The sequence below is a fragment of the Mus caroli genome, unplaced genomic scaffold (genome assembly GCF_978045245.1).
Source record: "Mus caroli unplaced genomic scaffold, Mus_caroli_1 scaffold_4, whole genome shotgun sequence".
In the NCBI taxonomy this organism is placed as follows: domain Eukaryota; kingdom Metazoa; phylum Chordata; class Mammalia; order Rodentia; family Muridae; genus Mus; species Mus caroli.
Genome location: NW_028227259.1, coordinates 50791987 through 50815702, shown reverse-complemented (window position 1 = coordinate 50815702; position 23716 = coordinate 50791987). Strand labels below are relative to the sequence as shown.

Genomic DNA, 23716 nt, shown 5'->3' with positions numbered 1-23716 from the left:
TTCCATTTGAGTCCTTAAAAGTTCCAATGGTAAAGTAATATATGGGACATAGTGGTTTCACAGTATTTGTGATCCCACTTTTGATTAGATGAGCAAATTCATTTCCCTAATGTACCAGCTTTTAACAGTGTTTGAAGGAAGGGGTTCACAGATTGTGTTGCTTTTGCATATTGAAACAGATAGAGTGAACCATGATTGCTGGTGCTATGACTGTTACTTAGCAGAACAAAGAGAAATTAATGATCCATTGTATGTAGACCTAAGATGGCACAAAGACAACATTTGTTCATGCTAGAGCTTTCCAAAGACATTACACCACATACTACATGTTTTAAATGGATGTATTATTATTATTATTATTATTATTATTATTATTTTATTATGGAATCATACCTACTTCTTTGATCACCTTCTCTCTGTATGTCTGATTGGTAAAAATAATGGATTAGAAATAAACAAATTGTATATTACTATGTATGAGCTACAGGGAAGCATGGGAAGAATGATACCAAGGAGAGTAGGATGTTACAAAGCCCCACCCTTGAGAAATAACTACAAACCATTGGTTACTAAACCTCCCTGAAAACACTTTTCCTGCATAGTTTGCTTCAGTGTTAACATGAACAGTCATCCTGGCTTGCTCAGGACAGTTCTAATTTACATGTGTTGTTTCAAGATAATGTCTCCAGTATGCTTTCATGAATGCCCAGGTTTGCTGAAAAACTGTGATGGTCATTTCTTAGGCAGAACAGTAAAAGTTGAGTTTATAATGTCTGATTTGGAGTGAGAAATGACGCCAACATGGGGAGATTCTGTGAGGAATCTATTCTTATTGGTGAAAAGTGTGTGTGTGTGTGTGTGTGTTTGGTGTTTCTCCTTGAAGAGTGTTTTGCAACTATATGTGATATCAAAGAATTGTCTGTTTGAAATGCACTAGTTTTAATTTTCTGGGCCCCTGTTCTTCATTGATAAAGGGGGTTTTACAGTTGAAGATTTAAAGTTTAACTGTGTCTCTAAAATAGCCTTTTTGTAAAAGAAAAATTTCTCTGAAGAGATGGATGATGTAGATAGGAAAGTAACAGAGAGCACCACACTGAGCAACACAATACAACATTATGGCTTTCAGTGGGAAACAAATGTCAGCTTGAGCTCAGAGCGCCAATAAACAAGGAAGACACAGAAGCCTCAATACACACTGAGGGCTCCCCTGGGAAACAGTACCTTGAGCGAACCTTGACTCTTGCTTCATTTCAAATATATCTGTTTAACTGATATTACTATTGCTTTTTCAAATACAACGGGCAACATCTGTTTATCGTCCTTCTCAATTCTCTCCTCGTGTCATATTTTTTAGTCACATTTCTTACTGCAATCTACTAAAGTCTTTAATATTTATACCATATTCTACCAGTTGTTCTTTTTAAAATAATTATTAACTTTTAACTCTCACCACATTTTTATTATTTGTTTTTACTTAAATATTTGCTTTAATGATTTTACTTTTTATAGAAATTCTAACTTTGCTTCCAGACTGATAACAGTTTTGCTCTTTGCATAGAAAGACTCTTGCCTTTAGATTTTTCTAAAGACCTATAGGTCTCAAAATGGAGCTGCTAAGACTTTTAACCTGACCATCTTCTTCCCTCTTCCATTTTTGAAAATTATGTTTTTTTCCCTTTTTGAGATTACAATACAATCACATCATTTTTCTCTTCTCTTTTTTCTTTCCAAACTCTGCCATATACTTCTCTTTGCTCTTTTGAGTTTATGGCCTCTTTTTCCATTAATTGTTTTTACAATCATAAATTTATGTGCATGTAAATATATGCATATAACTATATGCTCAGTCTGTATGAATGTTATGTGTAAGGCTGATCACTTGGCATTAGATAACCAAATGGTGTTCTCTTCCTTGGGGAAGATTATTTCTCCTGGTCTCAGCATTCCTGGGTTTTCTGCAGTACTTTGATTAGGGTTGGGGCCTCTGGGGTTTTTTCCTCATTCCCTTTGGAGTGTATATTGCTATTGTCCTTGTTCTCATGCTGAGGCAGTTATGTTGGTGACACTTAATGAGTTAAGCCTCTGAAGTTAATAAGAGTCACAGTCTCACTTCAGAATCTCTGATCCTCTACATTTTTTTAAAGACTTATTTATTATTATATGTAAGTACTCTGTAGCTGTCTCAGACACACCAGAAGAGGGCGTCAGATCTCATTACAGATGGTTGTGAGTCACCATGTGGTTGCTGGGAATTGAACTCAGGACCTTTGGAAGAGCAGTCAGTGCTCTTAACCGCTGAGCCATCTCTCCAGCTCTGATCCTCTACTTTTATAAGCTTTCTGCCCCTCTTCCACAACATGTTCCCTGAGTGTTTCATTTGGGTATGTTCTGTAGATGTATTCACTAGGACTTAGCTCCACAACTCTGCATTTAGATTGGTTGTGATTTTTCTGTAATGGTCTCCATCTGTTGCAAAGAGACCTTTGCTCGATGAGGGTTGAGGACTGCATTTATTTCTGTCACACCATAGTTTTAATGCCAACTATGTATGGAACCCCATGAACGTGCTTGGGGTATAATGGTGACCACATGAAAAATTGCTCCTATTTTTGTGGAATTTGTCCATGAGGGAGAGGGTTAAGGAGAACATATTAATGCTTTATACCACAACCATACTTAAAAGTGTCTCTGGCTTGAATCTAAGCAAGAAAAGTTTCTAGTGTTCTCAAAGGATGATGCTGTGGGGAAGAACAGACTGGGATTCTGAATGAGAGAGACTTAGAGATGTCATGTGAAGGCCGGGAACATAGAGAAGGATCCTCGAATTAGGATAGAGAGTGAAGCTGAGAGACATAAGGAGTGAGTCAAGGATGCCAGGGTGCCACACAAGGCCATAGAGTCAGCAATGGCCAAATTTAATTTAGTTATATGACAGAAGCAAAGGAAAGGAAAGAAACATTTTAAAAGCTATGATGAAGACAATAGACTATCTTCTACTCAGAAGATATAATAATTTTGTCACTTTGAACCAGGATCAGTATTTCTGGAAATTTCTAACTCAAACTCACTGTTTAAACTATTAATTTATTTTACACAAAATGGAGCTCTACAGAAGAGTATTAGTAGTAACCGAATGAGAGACTATCCACATTTTCTAATAGCTCAAACTTTGAATTCCAGTTAGGAATGCCTACCACAAAGGGAACAAAAGGACTCTTAGATGGTGTTGGTGGACACTCAACTGTTAGTTCACCTAGACCCAGTTCTCCTTTTGCTTACGGATGTGTGTTCTGGGAATATATTCTAAAAATTGTGCATGCAGGGATGCCTGGGAAGGATGAGGGGCTGACAATGTAGGCTCTTCTTGAATCTAGCCAAAGTAGTTATTTTGATATCATTAATATTGATGCGAGGGAGATGACACACAAGTCAGTGATCTAAATAACTCAATTGGAATCCTAGTGCTAAACTTAATCAGCTATGACATTTGTAAGTAAAGTTGTAGTGAGGAAGGAAGTGTGGCTGGATTCCTGAGGAAATCCCCAGAGTACATACCTGCAAAGTAAAACACATCATTCTTTGAAAGTTTGTGCTTGCAATTTTGTGAAAGAAAAGTCTGGAGAGATTATACTAATTTTATTATATAGGCATTAGATCAGCAAAAGAAGGTGTTGAAATATGCAGCTAACCTGATAAACGGCACAGAATTTTATTCTTTAAAATATACCCTGCAAGGGCAAGGGGTTCTTTTATGTACATTTTTGGAAATCTCCATTCCCATCAATCATGTACCTCAGTGGGGAAAACAACATGAAAGGTTAGCACTGGCTGGCCTGCTGACTGTGGGAAAATATATTTTAAATGTTACTGAAGGTATAGAAGGCACAGGTGACCTAAAGGAGCAAGAGAATTAAACAGCTGGAGATTGTGTTGAGTCAAACATGCCTTGAACATTATCTGAGGTCAGTCATCTCTACAATTTATTTTGCAAAAATGATTAAGATCGGAGAAAATCAAGATGAGTTCAGTAACAGAGGGACTGTATATGTTAGCCCACAAATGGTATGTCTGAGAACAGTTAAGACAAACAGAGCTGGTTGTTTCTCTTTGCCGAATTTTAAAACTAAAGGCAGAATCTCAGCTATGTAGAAGGGTGGAATTTCATCTGTTCTCACTAGAGGAAAACACAGTCAACGTTAGGACCACTGAGAGATCATTCCAGCAGCTCCTCTTTATTCTCAGTATGTAAAATGAACTAGTACTTGCTTATAACCTAGGCATATCTCATTGCAAACTGTAAAGTTTTATTTTATTATTTTTAAAGTGTGTGTGTGTGTGTGTGTGTGTGTGTGTGTGTGTGTGTGTGTGTGTTTGTGTGTGGTTTGTGGATGTGAGTAAAGTGCCCAGAAGAGAACATTGAATTTCTTGGAGCAAGTTCAAGTGACTGTGAGTCAGATGATGTGGGCCATGCGAACTAAACCCAGATTGGTAAGCAAGTGTAGTTGGAGCTTTTAATCACTGAATCACTTATCCAGCTCCCTGTTGCATACACTTTAAACCAGGTCTTGATTACTCAATCTCCTTAACACTGTTTAAAAGCAAATGGTTGCCATGCTGTAGAGGACATGAACAAGAAAAAAGTGCATATGCATATTTAGTCCAGAGATAAGCTTCCTTATCTATTCCTGATCCATGGTTGGTTGGGTGTTCAGTCTGTTGATACGAAGAACAAATTGTAGTTATGTTTTCTCCTTATGTGTTGATATAAGGAAGGCCTGTGTTACATACTGCATTAAAAACTACAGTTTTAGGCATCAGAGCATGTTACCAAAGTCAAATCAATGTCAAGTCTTCCATGTAAATATTTAGCATGCTTACTAGTGATAAGGGCAATGAATGCTCTAACTTCTGTCAGTAAGTGACAAGTGATTTATGAACACCAAGTTACCAAGGGTTCCCTTTAACAATCTACTTCTTTTTTGGGCCCTCCGTTCTGAAACTTGTCTTCTAAATTAGAAATAGCTAATTGACTTTCAAGATATGACTGTGAACTAGTTAGATGGTCCCCATTTTCGAAACTTAATGAAGTTCAGTTGTTAATATAGGAGTATAGGGGAGTGGCATCTTGAAGATACATGAGTTACTGATAGCTGTCCTCCCTGTGAAATGTGCATCAAAGGTGGTTTGTGCTTAATGTGGGTTGTGCTATAGGTAAACCCTGTGAAATAAGGTGAATCACAATTCAGCACAGAAAGGTTTCAGAGAATTTTGAGGTAGGCAGGTTCCTTGATGTTTTATAGGATGAAAAACACAAACCAAAAAAATGTTTCTGAATTTTTGCTTTCTAAAAGAAAGTATCCATGGCTGCTTAATCATATTTGATTCCCACACAGTGTGGTCAGTGTTCACAGTGACAAAGTCTATCCCCAACAGCATCTCTGTGTTTATTTGTGAATGCACTTGAGACATGTGCAGCAATGCCTTTGCACCAGCCTCGTCTATGACCTGATTTGAACCTGCAGTTGAGAACACAGCTCGTATTGGCTGGGTGATCCTGGAAGTGCTTGGTGGGTTTTGTATCACTTTCAATAGTTAGTAGTGTCCTGACTTAGATATTTTTTCAGCAAACATCTTATGCACTTTCAGATGGAAAAATTCACCTCTCCAAATAAACAAATCTAGAGAGGAGGTACTTCCTTCATAGATTTCTATGGCTAAAGAATTTAGCCAATAGTTACTGCAAGTCCAAAAGAAATTAGACTCTCTTTTCAAAGTAAATAAATCCAAATAAGAGAGAGCAAGTCTGGTTACGTTAAACTGTTGTTTTGGACTCAGTGGTCACTGTGAACGAATGAAAGCAAATAGTTCTTCTAAAATGTTTTCTGGGATTCAAATACATTGAAGAAAGCCTTGAAATGTTGGAAGATGAATAGAAACCACATGACCTTGCAAGACTGCCAAAGTACTTTCTCCAGTTAAAGTGGTTAAAGGAGGCTACAACATTAGCTTTCTTCGTTGGAAGACCTCAGCTATGCCCACAGCAATATTGACTTTGAAATGCAGGCCTTGTACATTTCAATACAAAAGTAACAGCAGGCCTCCCTGTTGTTATGAAGAGATCACGAATATTAAAAATGATGCTGAAAGCCTAAAATTACTGGCAACAGTTCTTTGGTTTTCAGTATGTCCTACTATTTTCAGTATGTCATTATACAGGTGTCATTATGCACGAGCTAAGAGAAGTGACCACTTATCCCTGCATACAGTCTATTTATAATGAGCATAAAAAGCAAAAACTTAAAAATAAAATAAATTTAGTGAAAACATGGAAAGATCTATTTCATGTGCACATTTCTCAGGTAGAGCTATCTACCAAATCCCATTCTTCAGCCTGAAGAAATGGCATCAGATAATGCAAAGCATGTCTCACCAGGCTGCTCCACAACATCCCAGAAGTATGAACATTTACCATCCAAGTGTTTTCCTATAGACTCTAATCATCGTTGTTTTTCCTCAAACATCTACATGGTGGAGGATAGGAGTCATTACTCCCATGTTACAGAAGAAAATAACTAAGTAATAGAGGCCTTATACTTTATACATGCTGGTTCCAAGACACCAAGACTAAAGACTATGCATTTACACTCCGTCTATACCAATAACAAGTATTCTGGGACAAAGTGTAATGTCATCCTAAGAATTATTAATGGTTTAGGCACTGATTTGGTTCTAATAATTTGCAACTAAAGCAATAAATTATCTTTATGCACTTGAGTTTGGGGACCATAACTAAATGTTTCAAAGGTCCACAAGGCTGATTGTCTCTAGCAATCAGTTCAGAAAAGAAAACTTGTTTTGCATAAACAATTAGCATACCATATGATATGCAAAGTAGCCAAGACTGGAGGTAGCATCAAGTGGGACTGGCTATAACAAGAGGTATGAAAGTTATAGTGGGTGCTGTAGGTTCAGGTAGACATTATACTTACAAGGTGTATATTCTTGAGTAAGCACACATTGAATCATACAGTATCATTGATTTATAATGCTATTCCTCAGCAGTTACTGTCTGTATCCATAGACTTATAATATCATTGCCATTTCAGCCAACCACAAAGGTTTGCTTTAAAAGAAAATCAAGTCAACAGCTAATTCTTTGTAGCAACACATCTTTTATAAACATAAGTGCAAAATATTGTCAGCTTATGAAACCACATGGTGATATAAAGTACTAAGCTAGTTTCTAAGAATGTGTGCATGTCACTAATTAAGTATATATTCTCATGGCAGAATAATTTCTGCTGTGATCTGGAGATACAGTTGGCGTTAGGCACAGACCATCAATTGTTTTTGTGCTTATAAAATGGAAAGAGGATAGTAAGCCAAAGAATTACTAGATACATAAACAGACAGCATAGGGAGCCACATTTTCAGTCTAAAAGATCAAATTTTTTTTTAACATGTTTTCCAAGTTCACTCTTCACACAATATCTCTAAGTGAGCAAACACACTAAGTCACCTCAACACAGCAACAGAAAATAAACTGCTCAATAACAGACGAGAATGAGATGCTCTATCTATCCCTCCATCATCCTTAGAATACACAAAGTGTTGCTTGAATGCTAGGACCCATCAACACTCTGTTGGTTCCTATACTCAGGACTTAAAGTCTTTTGATTCAAGGTTAATTCAAATGATCCAAGGTTAACTCTTAGACTTTAACAGGCATGTTCATGAAGATTCTAAGATATGCTTTCAGCATAGCTACTGCTCTAACAACTGTATTCCCCCTTCTTGGCTCTGGATTTGTTTGGGAACCCAGTGGGATGTCAGTGATGTTAGTGACAATGCACCAAACTTTCTAATGCTTTAAGAAAACTGCATAGAAGTCAGTAGATTCAGTAATAGTGATTTGACAGTTTCACTGTACAAATAAACCTCTTGGGCTTTTAAATATTTATATGGTAAGTTATTTCATATATAATACATTATTTATACACAAGTCAAAGAAACACATGTCAGCACATTGTTTACATGTATATTAGAAATATATATGCATATATACATATATATAATTTATGTTTACGTATACAATTTCTGCAGTGGTGAAGTTAGAAACAGGGTCTTATACATGCTAGGTAAGTCACTTATCATTGAAATGCAGCCCCATTCATATGGTATAAAATATTTCAAGTACTATATATATTTTTAGATTTTTTTTTACAGGATGTAGTAGCAAAGATATGGACTTAAGCTTATGAAAAACTCTTCCCTACTTTCAATGCTTTTACAAAGTATAGTATATATGTTGTGTTAAAGGGCCTACATTTTTCAATATATAATATATTCTCATGATACCTTTAAAAATCTAAAACATATAGACGAGTAGGAAAAAGAAAATATGTTTTTAATTTTAGACATATACTTTTCTCACTCAGAACACTAGCACAGTCTTCTATAAATTGATGAAGTGAATTTCAATGAAGCATTTTATAGTGTTTCATGCAGGTGTACGTATATCAAGGATCTATAGGAATGATTTGACCCAGCACTCACTGACTTCATCCCTTGTCAGCATCTTTACCCAGCATACCCTGTAAAGTCTAGTAGTTTTAAAAGACAGAGGAGAACTGAAGTGAAAACCATAATAGACTTTAAAAAGAGCAACTAACCTTTTTCCACCTCATTCAGATTAGCAGCTGGCAGCGACAAAGACAGAAGAGACAAAAGACTTTTTACATTGCAATGTAAGGGTAGCACACAGGAAGCCAACGCGCAGCATTAACAACAGAAAAGCCAGTGTGAGAGAGCAAACTGAAGCCAGGCTGACACTTCTTACCTACAGCTGGCTAAACACACAAACAGGTAGAAGAACAGGGCAAAAGAAAAAGCCATCCCAGGGGAGCCAGAGATTGGCATCTAAACCAGGTGACTGACACTTGCCTCTTTATTCTAGTTAGGTGTGCAGGGGACATTGGCATAGGGACCCAGAGCCAAATGGGAAAGTTAAAGAGTTCTTTATAAATTTCATAAGATAGACTCTGTGAATATACAAACTCAGCTACTATGGACACTGCCATTGTGCTGAATAAATATTTTAATAGGAAGGCTTGAAAGCATTCATACTTCTATGTGGCCCTGAGAGGGTGTAGTTATTGAAAACACACATAACCCAACCCAATAATTATTATTGCAAAATTATTTTTCCAAGATCAGCTCCAAATCTAACATTATCTAAGAAAATATTTACGTGCTTTCAATAATGTAGTCATTTTGTTTATACATTTTCAAGGAATTCCTTGAAAATTTTCCTATGAGAAATGTTTTGTTTTTATGAAAACTATACATTAATAATTAAGAAAATAGTAAACAAATCAAGTTCCCAAATCTCTGAAACTAACTTAAAAATATAGAATTATTTTCAAAAATTAATATCACTAAATCCGTATTTCCCCATTCAAATACTGATTTTAATATAGAATCACGGGAAACTAAATTTTAAAACTTTAACCTTTCCTGAATAATACTGGCAGAGAAGCATCTCCGTCTGGGGGAGAAGCAGAGCTAATATGTAGAGAATACTAATATGTAGAGAATCTAAATATATCTGACTATTAAAGGGTGTGTGTGGGCCCAGGAAAGTTTAGATAACAGAAAAACACTATTGAGTCATCCAGTTTATGTTATCAGTCCTTTGTTTTGTTAACAGGAAGGAACAGGGACTACATCATTCACTCCGTGTGATGTTTGCTTGCTCGGGATTTAACTATGCCACTGTAACTTCTGAATGTATTTCAAGCATTCATCCTGTTTTAAGTATTTCTAGCTCAGATTTCTAGGATACTTGTTATGTGCTGATTTCCTTGTCTGATTCTCTTCAGGTCTCTGAATTTTCTCCATTGACAACCGTACGTCTCGATAGAGACGTTAAACGGAAGTATGGTTACCATGATGATTCACAAGCTTTCCTAGTGAAGTTTTATTTGCTACCATCAAATAGAATTCATGTTCTCATGGTATGCATTTGAGGTACAGGCTAAAGAAAAAAAATCAAAGGAAAAAAAAGCAACCGACAGCTTAGATGATTTTAAAACAAAGGCAACATTATTATATTCTGTGACTTTAGCTGGCTTTCTGTTCTCTGAACTCATGCTCATTAATCAGATTCCATGTTAAATTTGAAACAACAAAGTCCCATTATAAGATAATTCCTCTGTAACTGCAGAAGGGGATTAAACAGGACACAGAATTCTAGAATCAGACTTATGCTTCCCTGTCAGCAAAGGTCACCTATATGCCTCCAATCTCAGAATCTGCAGATGCTAGTTTGACATTTTATAACTGCACTCCCTTCAAATGTGCACAAAAGTCTACAGTTAAGAGATGATTTATGAATTCATCCCATTTAGGTATCTTCTCTATTGCCAAGTTTTCAAATCCTTTTTAACCCAGGGGACTCAGTCCAATGTAATAAAGGTAGCATCTCTCCGCTCTATGCCTTAAGCAGTCTGCAGATCAATATTTTTCTTGAGCCTTTGCCCAAATTAAGGCAAAGCAACATCTGTAATAGCTACAAGTAAAAAGAGTAATGGTGTTTGGGTTCATCTTCAGAGCCAGGTGGTTTATGACAGAGTCAGGGTAGGGTCCTTCATGACAACGTTTATGAATGCCACATTTTGTCAAACAATGGGTTTTGTTAAGTTTTGAATTCTTAAAATAGAGTGAAAAGAATGAAACTTGACATAGTTGGAGAAGGGGGGTTGCATCCAACTCTCAGAGGAGGGAACATGGAACTGAGTTCTGTAGGAGGGCACACAAGAGTTTGGAACTGAAGTGGAGCAGGTAAGAGAAACAGTCAAAAATTGTTATGACTCATCAGAATAAAAAGTAGGAAATTGAAAGCCAATGCAGCAGGACATGCTCCAAACTGAGTTGGATGTGTTGCAATGCTATGCAAATTATCACAGAAAGACATACAAGGACCTTAACAAACATGTGACCTCTTATCTTGCCTTTGTTAAACCAGAAAGAGTATATAGACTCCTGGTTTCTGTACCCAGAACAACATAGAGAACTTTAATAGTCTTGCAATGCTTGGGATCCCAACTTCTCTGGTAGAATCAAATAAAGTGGCTTACCAAAGTCTCAAAAAATATGTGGGTTCTTAAGCCTTTTCTATCACCTGAACAGTGGTGGAGATAGACAGCATCTATATCTTAGGGATGACTAAGAAACTTTCTTATTTAAATACTAACCTTCGTACAGGCATATAAATATCTGGTCCAATAGATCTTAGATTTTCAGGCTTTGTATAAAGGATTTAAATCTATGACTACAAGCTAGTGGAAGATATCTGATATGTGATAGAGATGACAGAGATGTGTATGCAAACCTGTGTAACAACTAATATCTGTCTGCCCGTGGTGTGTTCAAATACACTTGTTATATTTTGTTAATGAAAAAACAATAAATGATCAAATTCTGACTCTTAGCATGATATCTATGTATGTATGAATCTACAATTTTCCATGTTTATGTGTCTATCGATCTACCAGTCATCTATCTACATACCTATCATCTATTTATTTTCTTACTTACCCGCCTATTCATCTGTGTCTATATCTAGTGCTTTACTTGTAAGACTCCATGGAAAAAGCAACTTTAGAAACATCTAAACACATCTAGATTGTCCAAACATAACCTCGTCACACTATGTTGCATTTTTCCCACAATAAAATATACTTTCCTATAAAAACAGACATTTAGTGTAATGCAAAGTTTTGTATCTTCCATAACAATCTTTAAAGATTATTCCTTCAGAACTCTTGGAAAGTTGATTGTATAGAAAAGGTTGCATTTTATGATTAAAAACATTAATCTTATTTAACTATGTAATTATTTCACTATCCTAAATTATTAAGTGTTTTATTATATGAACATACATATAACAAATGAAAATGCCAAGTAAAATGCAAATTGCAGCTTCAGAAATAATGATAGAATCTAGTTGTGTGTTAGTATTTAGAGTACTATTATCCTCTCTGTCTCCTTCGCATGCTAGGTTAACAAGAAAGCTGACTATGACATTTCTTAGGCACAGCCACACAAACCAACAGAGAAGCTATTCTTTCAAAATAGACAAGGCAGAAACTTGATACTGACTTTACAGAAAATTGATCAAAACTAAGAACAAAAAGTTATCATTTTGAGTAGTCTGATCAGGTTTATCAACCAGAGACAAAGCATTGGTAAAAACATAATAGTCTTATTCATAAAACTTTCCAAAGCTCATCTTCCTGATGGAGCCCAAATTGAAGGACAGAGCTTCCTATAGGCAACTTTCACTACTAAAAGAAAGTATGGACATTATGCACTCAGATGCTGAATTGTGTTTTGGCTATATAAAGAAATGCACAAATATACACTGGCAAGATAGTCTGTAGAGGGAAAGTAGTCTGAATAAAAATGTAATTGAATTATGGGTTCAAAAGTTCCAGCAGGTCAGTATCCTTTTTTATTCTTCTACAGATCATGAACTTATAAGAACGGTTCATTAAACCAAGTGTGCTGCATCTTTTACTTGCTGGGATAAACAAAAACTATGTGTATCAGTTATTACAATTAAATCTCCCAATTATTGAAAAAGAATGGCTTGGTAAATAAACATAATAGTGTGATGATGCTCTCAAATTGATACCCCGATTGATGACACATTTCCTCTTCTTCATACCTGTGTATTCCGGTGGGCAAAGACATGTGTAGTTGTTAATTCCATCAACGCATGTAGAATTATTTTCACAATCATTATCTTCACAATCATCAATATTGACTTCACAGTTTTCTCCTTCAAACCCATCAGCACAAGTACACCTGAACATAGGGAAAGAACGGCAAGAAACTGTTGTGGTCTAAATAGTTTTAAATAGAATAAATACAACAATTACAAAACATTTAACTACATGAAATTGATTTTTTAAATCCTTTGAAATTATATACTGTAAGCAGCAATTTAAGGTACTAGCTAACAAACCAGAGAATATTTAAGAAGAAAATTTTATGAGGGTCAATGTGACAGGATTTTCCCTGTCCAATCACACTAAATAGTAGGGCAACAGGAGGCCTGTGATTGGACAGGGAAAAGGGAGACAGTGCTAAGAGTTACAGAGGTCAGAGAGTGTCTGGAGAGAAAGAGGAAGAGGCCAAGATGGTCATTGTGTGGGGCAGGCGTGGCAACAATCCGCCAAGGGACTCGGGAGCTCTGGCCCAGAGAGACCACTGACTGGAGATCACCTGGCTGGAGCCATGTGGTCTGCTGGGTGCAGGTGGTAGCTGGGGAAGCCTGCTGGTCCCTTTTATTTTTTTATTTTTATATTTATGTTTTTAAATATTTCCCACAACAAAATACAAGATAGTGAAAGGCTCCAGGATCTTAAAAGTCGATTAATCCCAAAAATTTAAAATTCAAAGATCAAAATTTCCTTTACTTCCCCCTAGATATGCTCTTCTCAAATTGAGTATAATACACATTTAAAAAAAAATAATGAAGATTGGTTCTGATTTTCTAATTGTTTATTGTCTGAGAATTTCCTAGGTGAATATAGCATGCTTTGACTGAATCTGTTCCCTCTGCCTTCATTTAAATACCTCCATTATAACTCATCACTTTTTCCTAACAACTTCTTATTATGACCCACAGAATCCACTTAGTGTCATCTTCATGTGCATGGGCGTCGGGCTACCTACTGAAATATGGGCAGCCTCTCAAGGGCTACAAGCCGGAGGAAACTGACTCTTGCTCTGCCAGCAGCCACCAATAGCCAACAACACTTCAGCTACAGGTGGACTTCATGAGCCTCTTTCCAATTCATGCTGGGATTTTGTTTGACCCAATTACTCACAGATCTTGTGTTCAGTGGTTCAGAGCACATACTGCTCTTCTGGATGACCCAGATTTTATTTCTAGTCCCCACATCAGGCAGTTCATAAGCACCTATAACTCTAACTATAAAAAAATCCAACACTTCTGCCCTTGTGGGCTATCTACCTTCAGATGCACATTCCCACACACAGACACACACAAACACACATGTGAACACAAAAGCATGAATCTGACTTCTAAAATCATATCATCTATAATTCTAGTTGTGATATACTTAAAGTTTGCAATAAGTAAATATAAAATATACTTATTGCAGTTATATAATACGAACATTTTCTACTATCAAAAAAGACAGGAATCTGTGAGAGGAACTTGTTAGGAGGAGTTGGCTTTGATAGGGATGGGATAAAAACACAAGACGTTGGTCTCAGAGAGTCTGCCAGGTGCGTTATGTGCATATGTGATTGTCTAAGAATAAGCTTTAAATAATAAAAACTGAACATTTCATTTGTCTCATTAAATGCAATTTTCACTGGAAATGCATTGTATACTTCATTTAGAGTAGATATCAAAATAATATTTGAGTGAGGCATACATAAATTAGAGACAATTTTATAAAAGAAATAGAGTATATTTCTTCTAAAAGTAAATTTTCTAACAAGTTCAGTAGTAGATTATTGTTCTTATGTAAATTTATTAGTGTGATTAATAAAGAATTTATTTTGAGAACACAACCCACAGAATCAACTGACTCGGTCTCATGGGAACTTGTGGAGATAAGGGGGCCCGTAGGGGTCTGAATATGTCTTCTAAATCTATGTTATGGCTGAGTAGCTTGGTGTTCTTGTGGGAGTCCTAATAGTGAGAGCAGGGGCTGTTGCTGACCCTTCGGCCTAACTGTGGGACTCTTTTCCTCCTATTGGGTTGCATTGTCCGGTCTTGATGTGATGGTATATGCTTAGTCTTATTGTAGCTTGATACGCCATGTTTGGTAGATGTCCTTGGAAAGGCTTCTCCTTTCTGGGGGGCGGTAGAGGGGAGTTAATAATAATAAATAATAAATGTATGATTTGTATAAGTAGACTAGCTGGCTATTAATGCGCTGAATGAGCCGATATCTTGTGTTGCCATAATCTGACTTGATTTATTGTAACATGTATTCTTCCAAGATTTTAAAGCTTTGTACTTCTATGAACTGAGAGCCCTGTAGTGTCTTTGGTAAGTTTTCATATTGTGCTATTTCTTTCATGGATCAATCAATACATGTAGTCTGTACACTAAAACTCTTGAAAAAAAAGATCATGCCCACTTGTTTAGTTAATCTTGTTACGGTACATCAGACAAAGGACCTCACAGCCAGGATACTTACCAGAATCCATCATTCTCTCCTTCCTTTAAGTGACAAGTTCCTCCATGTTTACATGGATTACTGATACACGCATGAATGGGGACATCACAGTCCTGACCCTAGAGAAGAAATGCCCATGTTAATGTTAGTTCAAGTCAAACAAGCCCCCAGAGAAAGAACATATACCATAGAGAGAAGAAATACCATAGGAAGTAATGTCTTCCCACTATGGTCTCTACTTACCTTGAATCCATATGGGCAGGTACATCGATAAAAATCAACGGGGTCATTGTTACAGGTGCCATCATTTTTACATGGATTTGATAAGCAGGGATTACACTTGGCTTGAATAGTGATATCCACGGGACCTACAAATCAACAGTAAGATATAAGAAAGCGGTGCTTTCTCTTTGTGCATCATCTAATTCATTTATGTTCCCTAATATAACAGAAAGATTTGTGGAAAATTATTTGTCATTAATCTTCACGTGATTCTTCTCTGATGGGACTAGTAATCAGTATCATTCAATCATGCCCAGGAATCCCAAAGGAAGGCTTCTAACTGTGAAGACTGAGATTTCTGATTGACAGACAGTAAGACTCTGGTGTGGTAGCTTAGGTAGCAAGAAGCTGAAATTGACATCAGTCTAGGATCTGAAACCCTTTATAAACTATCTAGTATTTCTGGATACTATCCATGACCATGACTCATACCCAGCCTCAGCTGGCTCAATGGAAATGCATAGCACAAAATTTCAGTGCTGTTTTATGAACGTGACAAAATCCAGAAAAACGTGGCCTTTGTGATAGTCTCCTTTGTGCCATTTTGAGCCATTTAGTTCATTAGTGCAGAATGTGCCAGGTCGTATTTCCAACCTGTCTTCTCTAGCAATAAGATGCTACTTAAATGAGCCTCTCAGTTTCCTGTTTTGTAACACACTTTAAAGAAACCTCTTGATCAGTAAAAAGTCAGATTAACACATAGCATCCTCAGAAATTTTCTACTATTCACACTTACTACCCAAGCTACGGATCTCTGTATTTTGCCTAGTTGTGACTTTTGGGAATGCTCTCCAGTTGTCGTAAAGAGAAGCTTCTGTGATGGGGGATGAGAGCCACGCTTACATGTAGATATAAGAATAGCTACTTAGAATGTAATTAAAGATTACACTGATCTTGGAAAATGGCAATAATTTGTTCCCCTCTAGGTTTCATTACTTCACCAACCATAGGAAGTTGGTTAAATTTACTGTGCCGCGCATGAATTTCCCAATATTGCATGGGGTTTAAATTCAGTTGGGTAGCTATTGGTTACCCCCAGAATATAAGTATCACTATTTCACCTTCTGGGATATCTTGCCTTGTTGGGCATTGTTTGGTTCCTTGGCATCGCAGTTAGAAAGGACTGTTGACTGGTTTTCTCCATTGGCAGCTTTCATAGCACCTTTAATAGCTACCCAATTTCACCAACTTTGCTTCTCTCTACATTCCTACCCTTAAGAACTACTTCTTAAGGGTAGCACCTTGATCATTTCTATTCATTTTTCTACCTACATTTAAGTATTTTAAGTCATATCATCTTTTATTTGACAACAATTTAGAATTCATTTTCTGTCCAGTGCACTCTCTAAGTACCTCTCTGGATATTTCTAATTCACAGGGAATTACTGCTTTATCCTGTCTCAGGGTAGTTACTATTACAGTGACCATGAAGAATAGAGGTGGAGATAAAAGGTTAATTACTCTTTAGATTAATCATAGTGTGCTAATGAGTTCACGTTTTTAAAAAGCACAAGTCTGATTTGTGAATCTGTTGTAGACCATGGAATAATAGAAACAATGGTAAGCTACAGTGAGATTTGTTTTCTGTCTCTGTATCTGTGTCTCTGTGTCTCTCTTTGTCTGTCTTTGTGTCTGTGTCTTTGTGTCTCTTTGTGTTTCTCTTCGTCTCTGTCTCTCTCCTTGAAAGGCAACTACATCCTTCAATTTCTTGTATTTGAAACTAACAGGTTCTGAGAGATGTTTTCTGAAAACAAATTAGCCCCCATGAGATGTGTACCACAAAGAAAGAAAGACCTTTCACCTCATGGAGACAGATACTTACTAGTATCAAGGAAATGAAGGAGTTGAGTGTATGCTAACTGGGTTGATTTGAAATTAAAGATGACTAAGAAAATAATACAGTATTAGTTAAATGAGCAGAGATATGTTTATCTTAAGAATTCAAACTAAAAATGAGAAGACACTTTTGTTAGCACTCTGTCTCTGCTACAGGTTTTAAGAGATGGACTGCTAGATGGTGAATACTTTGAAGTTTGAAGGCAGAGCTGCTTACATGACTCCAACCACTAGCTATGTGCTTAACCCAGAGTTCCTATCCCTGAGGATTCTGTCTCACTTTGATTTATTACCAAAAGCATAAGACAAAAAAACAGTTCTAACTATATTCCAGAATCTGCCTTTATTCTCTAATCCTTTGGAAACACTAGTCCAATAACAAACTCATGTCCAAAGCACACAAAAAACAACTCCAGAAGCTCATGGGTGATTTGTGATACTAGGCAACTGGACTGAAAGTAGATCTTGTTTAAAACCAAGCGTTTGTGTTATATGTGTTATTACAGAATTCCTCAAGCAATATTATCAAAGGTGTATTTATCAACATCCCTTATTCATCAAATATTTATGGGTATCTACTTTGTGTGAGGTGCGAGGCATCGGATCATCCAATCCAAATGAAACGCCTGAGTTTCTTCGAACCTTTCTGTTCAGCAGTAGAGCTGTGCATGTGTCAATTAGAGAAAAAAAAGAATACAGGCAATGATAAGCATGCCATATAAATCCCATTTCAACGTGGTGCAAGCTGTTACAGGAGAACTTTTATAAAGCCAATCGAGATAGCATCCTGAATTCCAGAGAAAATTCAATTCATGGTCAGTTATTTGTGGTCATTGATGGAAATCTATTGGGAGTTTAGTAAGACTAAGAACTGAAGTGCAGACTGTTAAGAGAGAAAGCAGTACCAGAAAAAGATAGGAAGAAAGAGCAAAAGAAAATATCAAAGAAGTAACAATGGCCACCTTTGACTTAGATGAGAACTTATAAGAACAAATAAAATGATTTTGCTGGATTCAGTGGGACAGAAGTCATTGGACTCATACTTTTGACTCAGGAATGAAAATGGCAACTAATGATAGACAATAAAAAAAATCATGTAAAATTTTTTAAAAAGCAGATAACAATTTATATAAATCCACATTTATTTCTGTGATGAAAAATTAAAACTCCACTGTACTAAAGTTATTTCAATGTTATAGCTATAACATTAGTGATATGATATCTGAAAATATGAAATGTTTGGATTGAGTTTGAATAATGCTTCAAAACTGATCTAGTCAGTAAATTTCTCATTGCTGCTTGCTTAGCCTAAATTATTTAATCATCTTTACCTTGGTTCATGAATAAAGCTAGTATTAAGTCACAACTGTGAAGCATAAAGCCAGAGGCCTCACTCAAGCAGCACAACAGTTCTCCCCAAAGGAAAATGTGAGTCTCCTGCAAGAAACCACTACTATTTCAATGTCATTATGGAGATATGTTATATTCTCCCCAACAATTCTAAAATGGACAGGATCATTAATATATAGAAGTAGGGGAGAGACTGCAACACACTAGGTTATTTAGTACAGTGTGAATATTTTAAGATTGAAAAAGTTCCTAGAATTACTTAATGTTTGAGGTCTTATATAGAGAGACATAAAGATGTAATGGACATAATCCTCCTCCTTTCTCTTGTTTTCCGTGTCTCCCTCCTCCTACTCCTATCCCCCCGCCTCTCCTTCTTCCTCTTCCTTTCTCCATCCTCTCCCTCACACTCCTGATTACTGGGGACTCAAACTAGGGCTCTGCAGCCAACTTAGCAATAATAGCCTTAGTTTTGTTTTGACATTTATTTTTCTTCTGGAGAAAGGGTTTCACTCTTTGTGTAAGTAGCTCCAGCATGGTTGAGATCTCCTTACCTCAGCATCCTGAGTAAATGGGGTTATTAGTCTGTACCACGAGGTCTTGATAAAGTAATTTTGTGGTTTTCTAGTTTCCCCATCTGTTTTGAACTTTTGACTGTGAAACAGCTGCCTATTTCAGCTTGTCCTTTTTTGCAATGTCCTAGTCCGAGGCCCCATGGCCACTTGCAAACACCTCTTGAGAACCTTCTGGTACCATTACAATTCTATCATTGATTGACCCAGTTACATATTTCCATCTTATACCTATCTCTGTCACTCATATTCTGTATTATTTTAGAATTAACTATGTAATAACATAACTCAAGAAAGTAGATGTTTAGTTATCATTTATTAGCTCATTAACATGTTGCAACACTACTTTATCGTTTGTTTGAACTCCATGTCCAATAATGTTTGTTAAATGGATAAAAGAAGATACCATGCATTTCCAATTGAACGCTCACTGTTCGGTAATCTGAGAGGCTATTGAATATCTGTCAAATAGAAGAAGTGGGATATTTAGCTGTGCACACAGCTAACTCTTGCTCTCTGTATACCACCAACTTTACAGAGGATGTTTAAGGAAACAGAAAAGGCAAAAACTCTCTTTTTATGATTAAAGAATGCTTGTTTAAGCCAGTGTTAAAGAGAAGATGCACATGGTTACAAGGACAGCTCCTGATCCTGAGTCACCTTTTCCTCACTGAAGAATGCTCTTACCTGGCTGCTAGCTAAACATGTTATGAGCACCTACTTCATCTCATTACAATGAAAATAGAAAATACATGTTTTAACTAAAGTCAGCTACACAGGATAATACAGAAACATTACATTTACATATAAAACCACACACATGTCTTTAATAAAGATGACTTGTTTCCCTGTTGTAATTTGATTACATATTGATAAGTCTTAAAATGAGAGGTTGTACTTAGCAGACTTTCATGAGTAAAATAAAAACTTTTTACACTGGCATAAAAAGCAGGGGAGTTAAGTTAAAATATGAAAATGTCAAATTATAAAATATTTAAGTCTCAATCATTTTTCTGCTTGCAAGCTCCGAAAGCATGAATGCTCACAGAACAGCACTCCTGAGACTTCCCTGAGTGGATTGTTCCAATAATAGACCAGAATACATTGCCTTCAGCCAAACAAACCTCACTGGAGGGGGCTTCTTGACTTTGAGTTTGTCAGGATACTTCTGTCAGAAGGTTGTAAGCTTATTGATATCAATGGTCATGTAAATTTTTTTCTACCATGCCTTCAAAGCAAAATGGTAGTGAGTTCTGACGTCAGAGATTCATAGTTCCATCTTTGGCTCCTTTATTCTGAGTCAATCACTATAATTACAATATTTTAGTATCTCGAGTGGGAAGTACACAGTTCTATGTATGTATGTATGTATGTATGTATGTATGTATGTATGTATGTATGTATGTTTCTATGTAGAAATCATGGGAAGATAAAGTGCTCAGGATAGAGCGAGCGTTCCCCAAACAACTAAACACCATTGTTATTGTACTATTAAAGAGCAATGCACTGTACTATGCAGAATCTTGCTTTTGTTTCTGTTAAAATTAGCTAGTCGCTCTAGATTTACTTTTTTGAAAAAAAAATTATTCCAGTTTGTAGGTGTTATCTGATTGTATTGTGGCGATGTATTAGAGTAACACCATTAACTACATAGCTATACAGGGTGGGTTTTCTGTGTAAGGCAGTGTGACGTGTATATTCCCAGTCATTTCATCTTTGTAAAGTGTGTGTGTGCAAAATTGAGAAGTGGAGACAACTGTATAGAATGCAAGTGTGTGAAGGCCAGTGTGAAGGCCAGACTACAATCATAGTTGTCATTCTTCAGCCTTCCTTCTCTGTGTGTGTTTGTGTATGATTATGCATGTGATATACTGATGCACATAAATTAATGTGTATACACATGCCTTTGGAGGGCAGAGTCCAACACTGGTTGTCCTTAATCCCTCTGTGTGTAGTTTTTGAGACAGGGTCTCTCACTGAACCCAAAGTTCTCTGATTCATCTAGATTAGCTGACTGGTGCGTTCCAGGGATCTTCCTCCCTCCACTCAGACAAAGCTGCAGTTCTGTATATGTACCACCATGTCTGACTTGTAATCCAACACTTAGGATTCAAACTGTGGTACTCATGTTTCTTGCAGCAAGCATTGATCATGGATATACTGTAGAATTTAGTGACGTATTTTCTCCAGTTCTCTACCTCTTTTCTTTTGAAAGGGTCTCTCACTAGTTTGGAATTTGCCAAGTATACTAGGCTAGAGAACCAATGAGCTTTGGGAAGCTATTTTACCAGTTCTAGGAATTATAACCAAGTGCCACCACTCTCTGCTTTGTTTGTTTTGTGTATTCTGGAGATTAAACCTGAGTCTTTGTTCTTTCAAGGCAACCACTTGACCAACTATCTCCTCAGCCATGTCAACTGTTTAATCTTTAATGTCCTTCATGTTAGAACTCTCACGTTGATTTACAGTTGGTTAAGCCATGAAATTAGGTTTTCATAAGTACTGGAAAACTAAGCTGTGACTTTAAGCAGCCAGACTGGTTATGAGGTAAGCAATTACTCAGTATTGCTAACTTAAATATGTGTTTGTCCCCTGCATCAATGGTCCAGTTTTAGAAGCTTATGATTTTTTGGCATTGTTTGCAAATGTACGAGGGACTGACCACAACACAAACTGCTCTATAATTTATAATATTTAGGGTTTATATTTTCTGATTTTACATTTAGAAGCATCAATGATTTTTCTTCTCTAGTAATTGTGAGTGGGCTTTTAGAAATATCTACAAGTTAAGAAGAATGACAAAACTTACAACCTACATCGACATATTTAGTTTCCCTGAATGCAATGATACATAAGTCTTTAGGGATGGTATCTATATCTTGTGACTAATGGTTCATTTTGTTTCTCCTTACAAAAAATAAATAATTACTGTTTGCATTTCCCCAATTAAATTTTTTGTATTTATACTATGAATGTTTGCATCAACTATCCTTAGAATGAGAGAAGAAAATTATATTTACTATGAAGATACAATATAGAATCTATAAGTACATCAACAAAGGGTCAAGTTAGGGAAGAAACAGGAGTAGAAGCAAGCACCAGGGAACATCCACTCGGGAAATCTCAGCACAGGGGGTAACTGGGAATTCTGGCTGGAACACTGGAAGGCTTGGTTTGGTTCTCCTTACCTGGCATTAGGAAGCCACAGGGCCCTGGGAGCCCTGAGAGCCAGGGCCATGTTTAGATAAAGCAAAAGTAAAACATTGTATTGGTTAGAGACTAAGAAAGTAATTCCCAATTTGTACACATCTACCTACATCTTCAAGAAAGCCTATTCATTCCAATGCGTCTAACATGGATTTGAAAAGCCTAATTGTATAATTGGGAAACAGGAAATAGCCTACCTTCTTCAAACAGATTAACTGAGAACATAAACTCTTGCCCAACTAGACCTTCGAAGTCTAATTACAAGATACTGCCACGTCTGCGGTGATTAATGTGGGAAGTTTTTCAAAAATAGTGCCAGTAATTAAAAGCCATACCTTGACATGTAAATTTTTTGGAGGGAGTAGTGAGTAATAATTTATCTGCCATTTCTCCAGGGCCGGCACAGCGTGCAATTCCAGGTTCCTTATATTCCGACTTCACCCAGTCGGATAACCACTGCATGTTACAATCACAGTAAAGAGGGTTTGCTCCAATCGCTCTGGAAAAAGAACACCACAAAAGCACACATACACACACACACAAGTATGGAAGTATTGTTATTTCCTAATGGAACAGATTCACAGTGATGCTCAGTAGAAAATCCCTATAAATTTGTTGATATCCATTATTTAGAAGGAAATGGAGAAGCTGCAGATTTCCACTTTCCTTATTTTTGTGAGGCTGGGATAAATAACATTAACAGTTCCTTGGGCTTTCCAGTGTTGCTTCATATGCAGAGAGACACATTTATCTTGGATTTATCTACAGCCTAGGAATAGGTTAGCACTTCCTGCTTTCCCTGATTGTTTACTGAGAACTTGGTTACTGGTCAACAATCTGAGGACTCTACTATGAACAGGGAATCATTCTTGACCCCCAGTGAACTCCCATTTCTAAGTAGACTGGCATATGGGCACACACAAGTAATCCTCAGGAGAACTTATGGAGCAGAAGCATTTACAAGATGTCTGTGAATGAACAGGCTGACGTCTCTGGGAGGTGCTGATGGGGATGAAAGTCTACATGACTTGGGATAATTGAATAGGTGTAAAATGTTAGGGATGCTACTTCAAGAAAAGGACCACTATAAAGGCAAATGAAGTCCATTCTCTGGTGCTCATTTGCACCTTCAACGATCTGCCATTTTACAATTTGGTATTTAGTTACACAAGTAGCAATAATAATGGAAGAGTCACAGGGAAGTAACTAGCGTTATCTCATCATTTCAATCTACCAGACCTGTGC

General features: G+C 36.7%; 1 protein-coding gene across 4 annotated transcripts in view; it reads right to left on the bottom strand.

Moving 5' to 3' along the window:
- Positions 1–23716, bottom strand: part of Slit2 (slit guidance ligand 2) — a 334272-nt gene that overhangs the window by 35857 nt on the left and 274699 nt on the right. For all 4 annotated transcript variants that reach the window (XM_085836687.1, XM_021161791.3, XM_021161793.3 and 1 more), the window contains 4 exons: positions 22807–22970; positions 15471–15595; positions 15249–15346; positions 12731–12870 (listed from right to left, as the gene is read on the bottom strand). In XM_085836687.1, coding sequence (XP_085692813.1) covers positions 12731–12870; positions 15249–15346; positions 15471–15595; positions 22807–22970 — 527 coding nt within the window. The remainder of the gene's footprint in view (positions 1–12730; positions 12871–15248; positions 15347–15470; positions 15596–22806; positions 22971–23716) is intronic.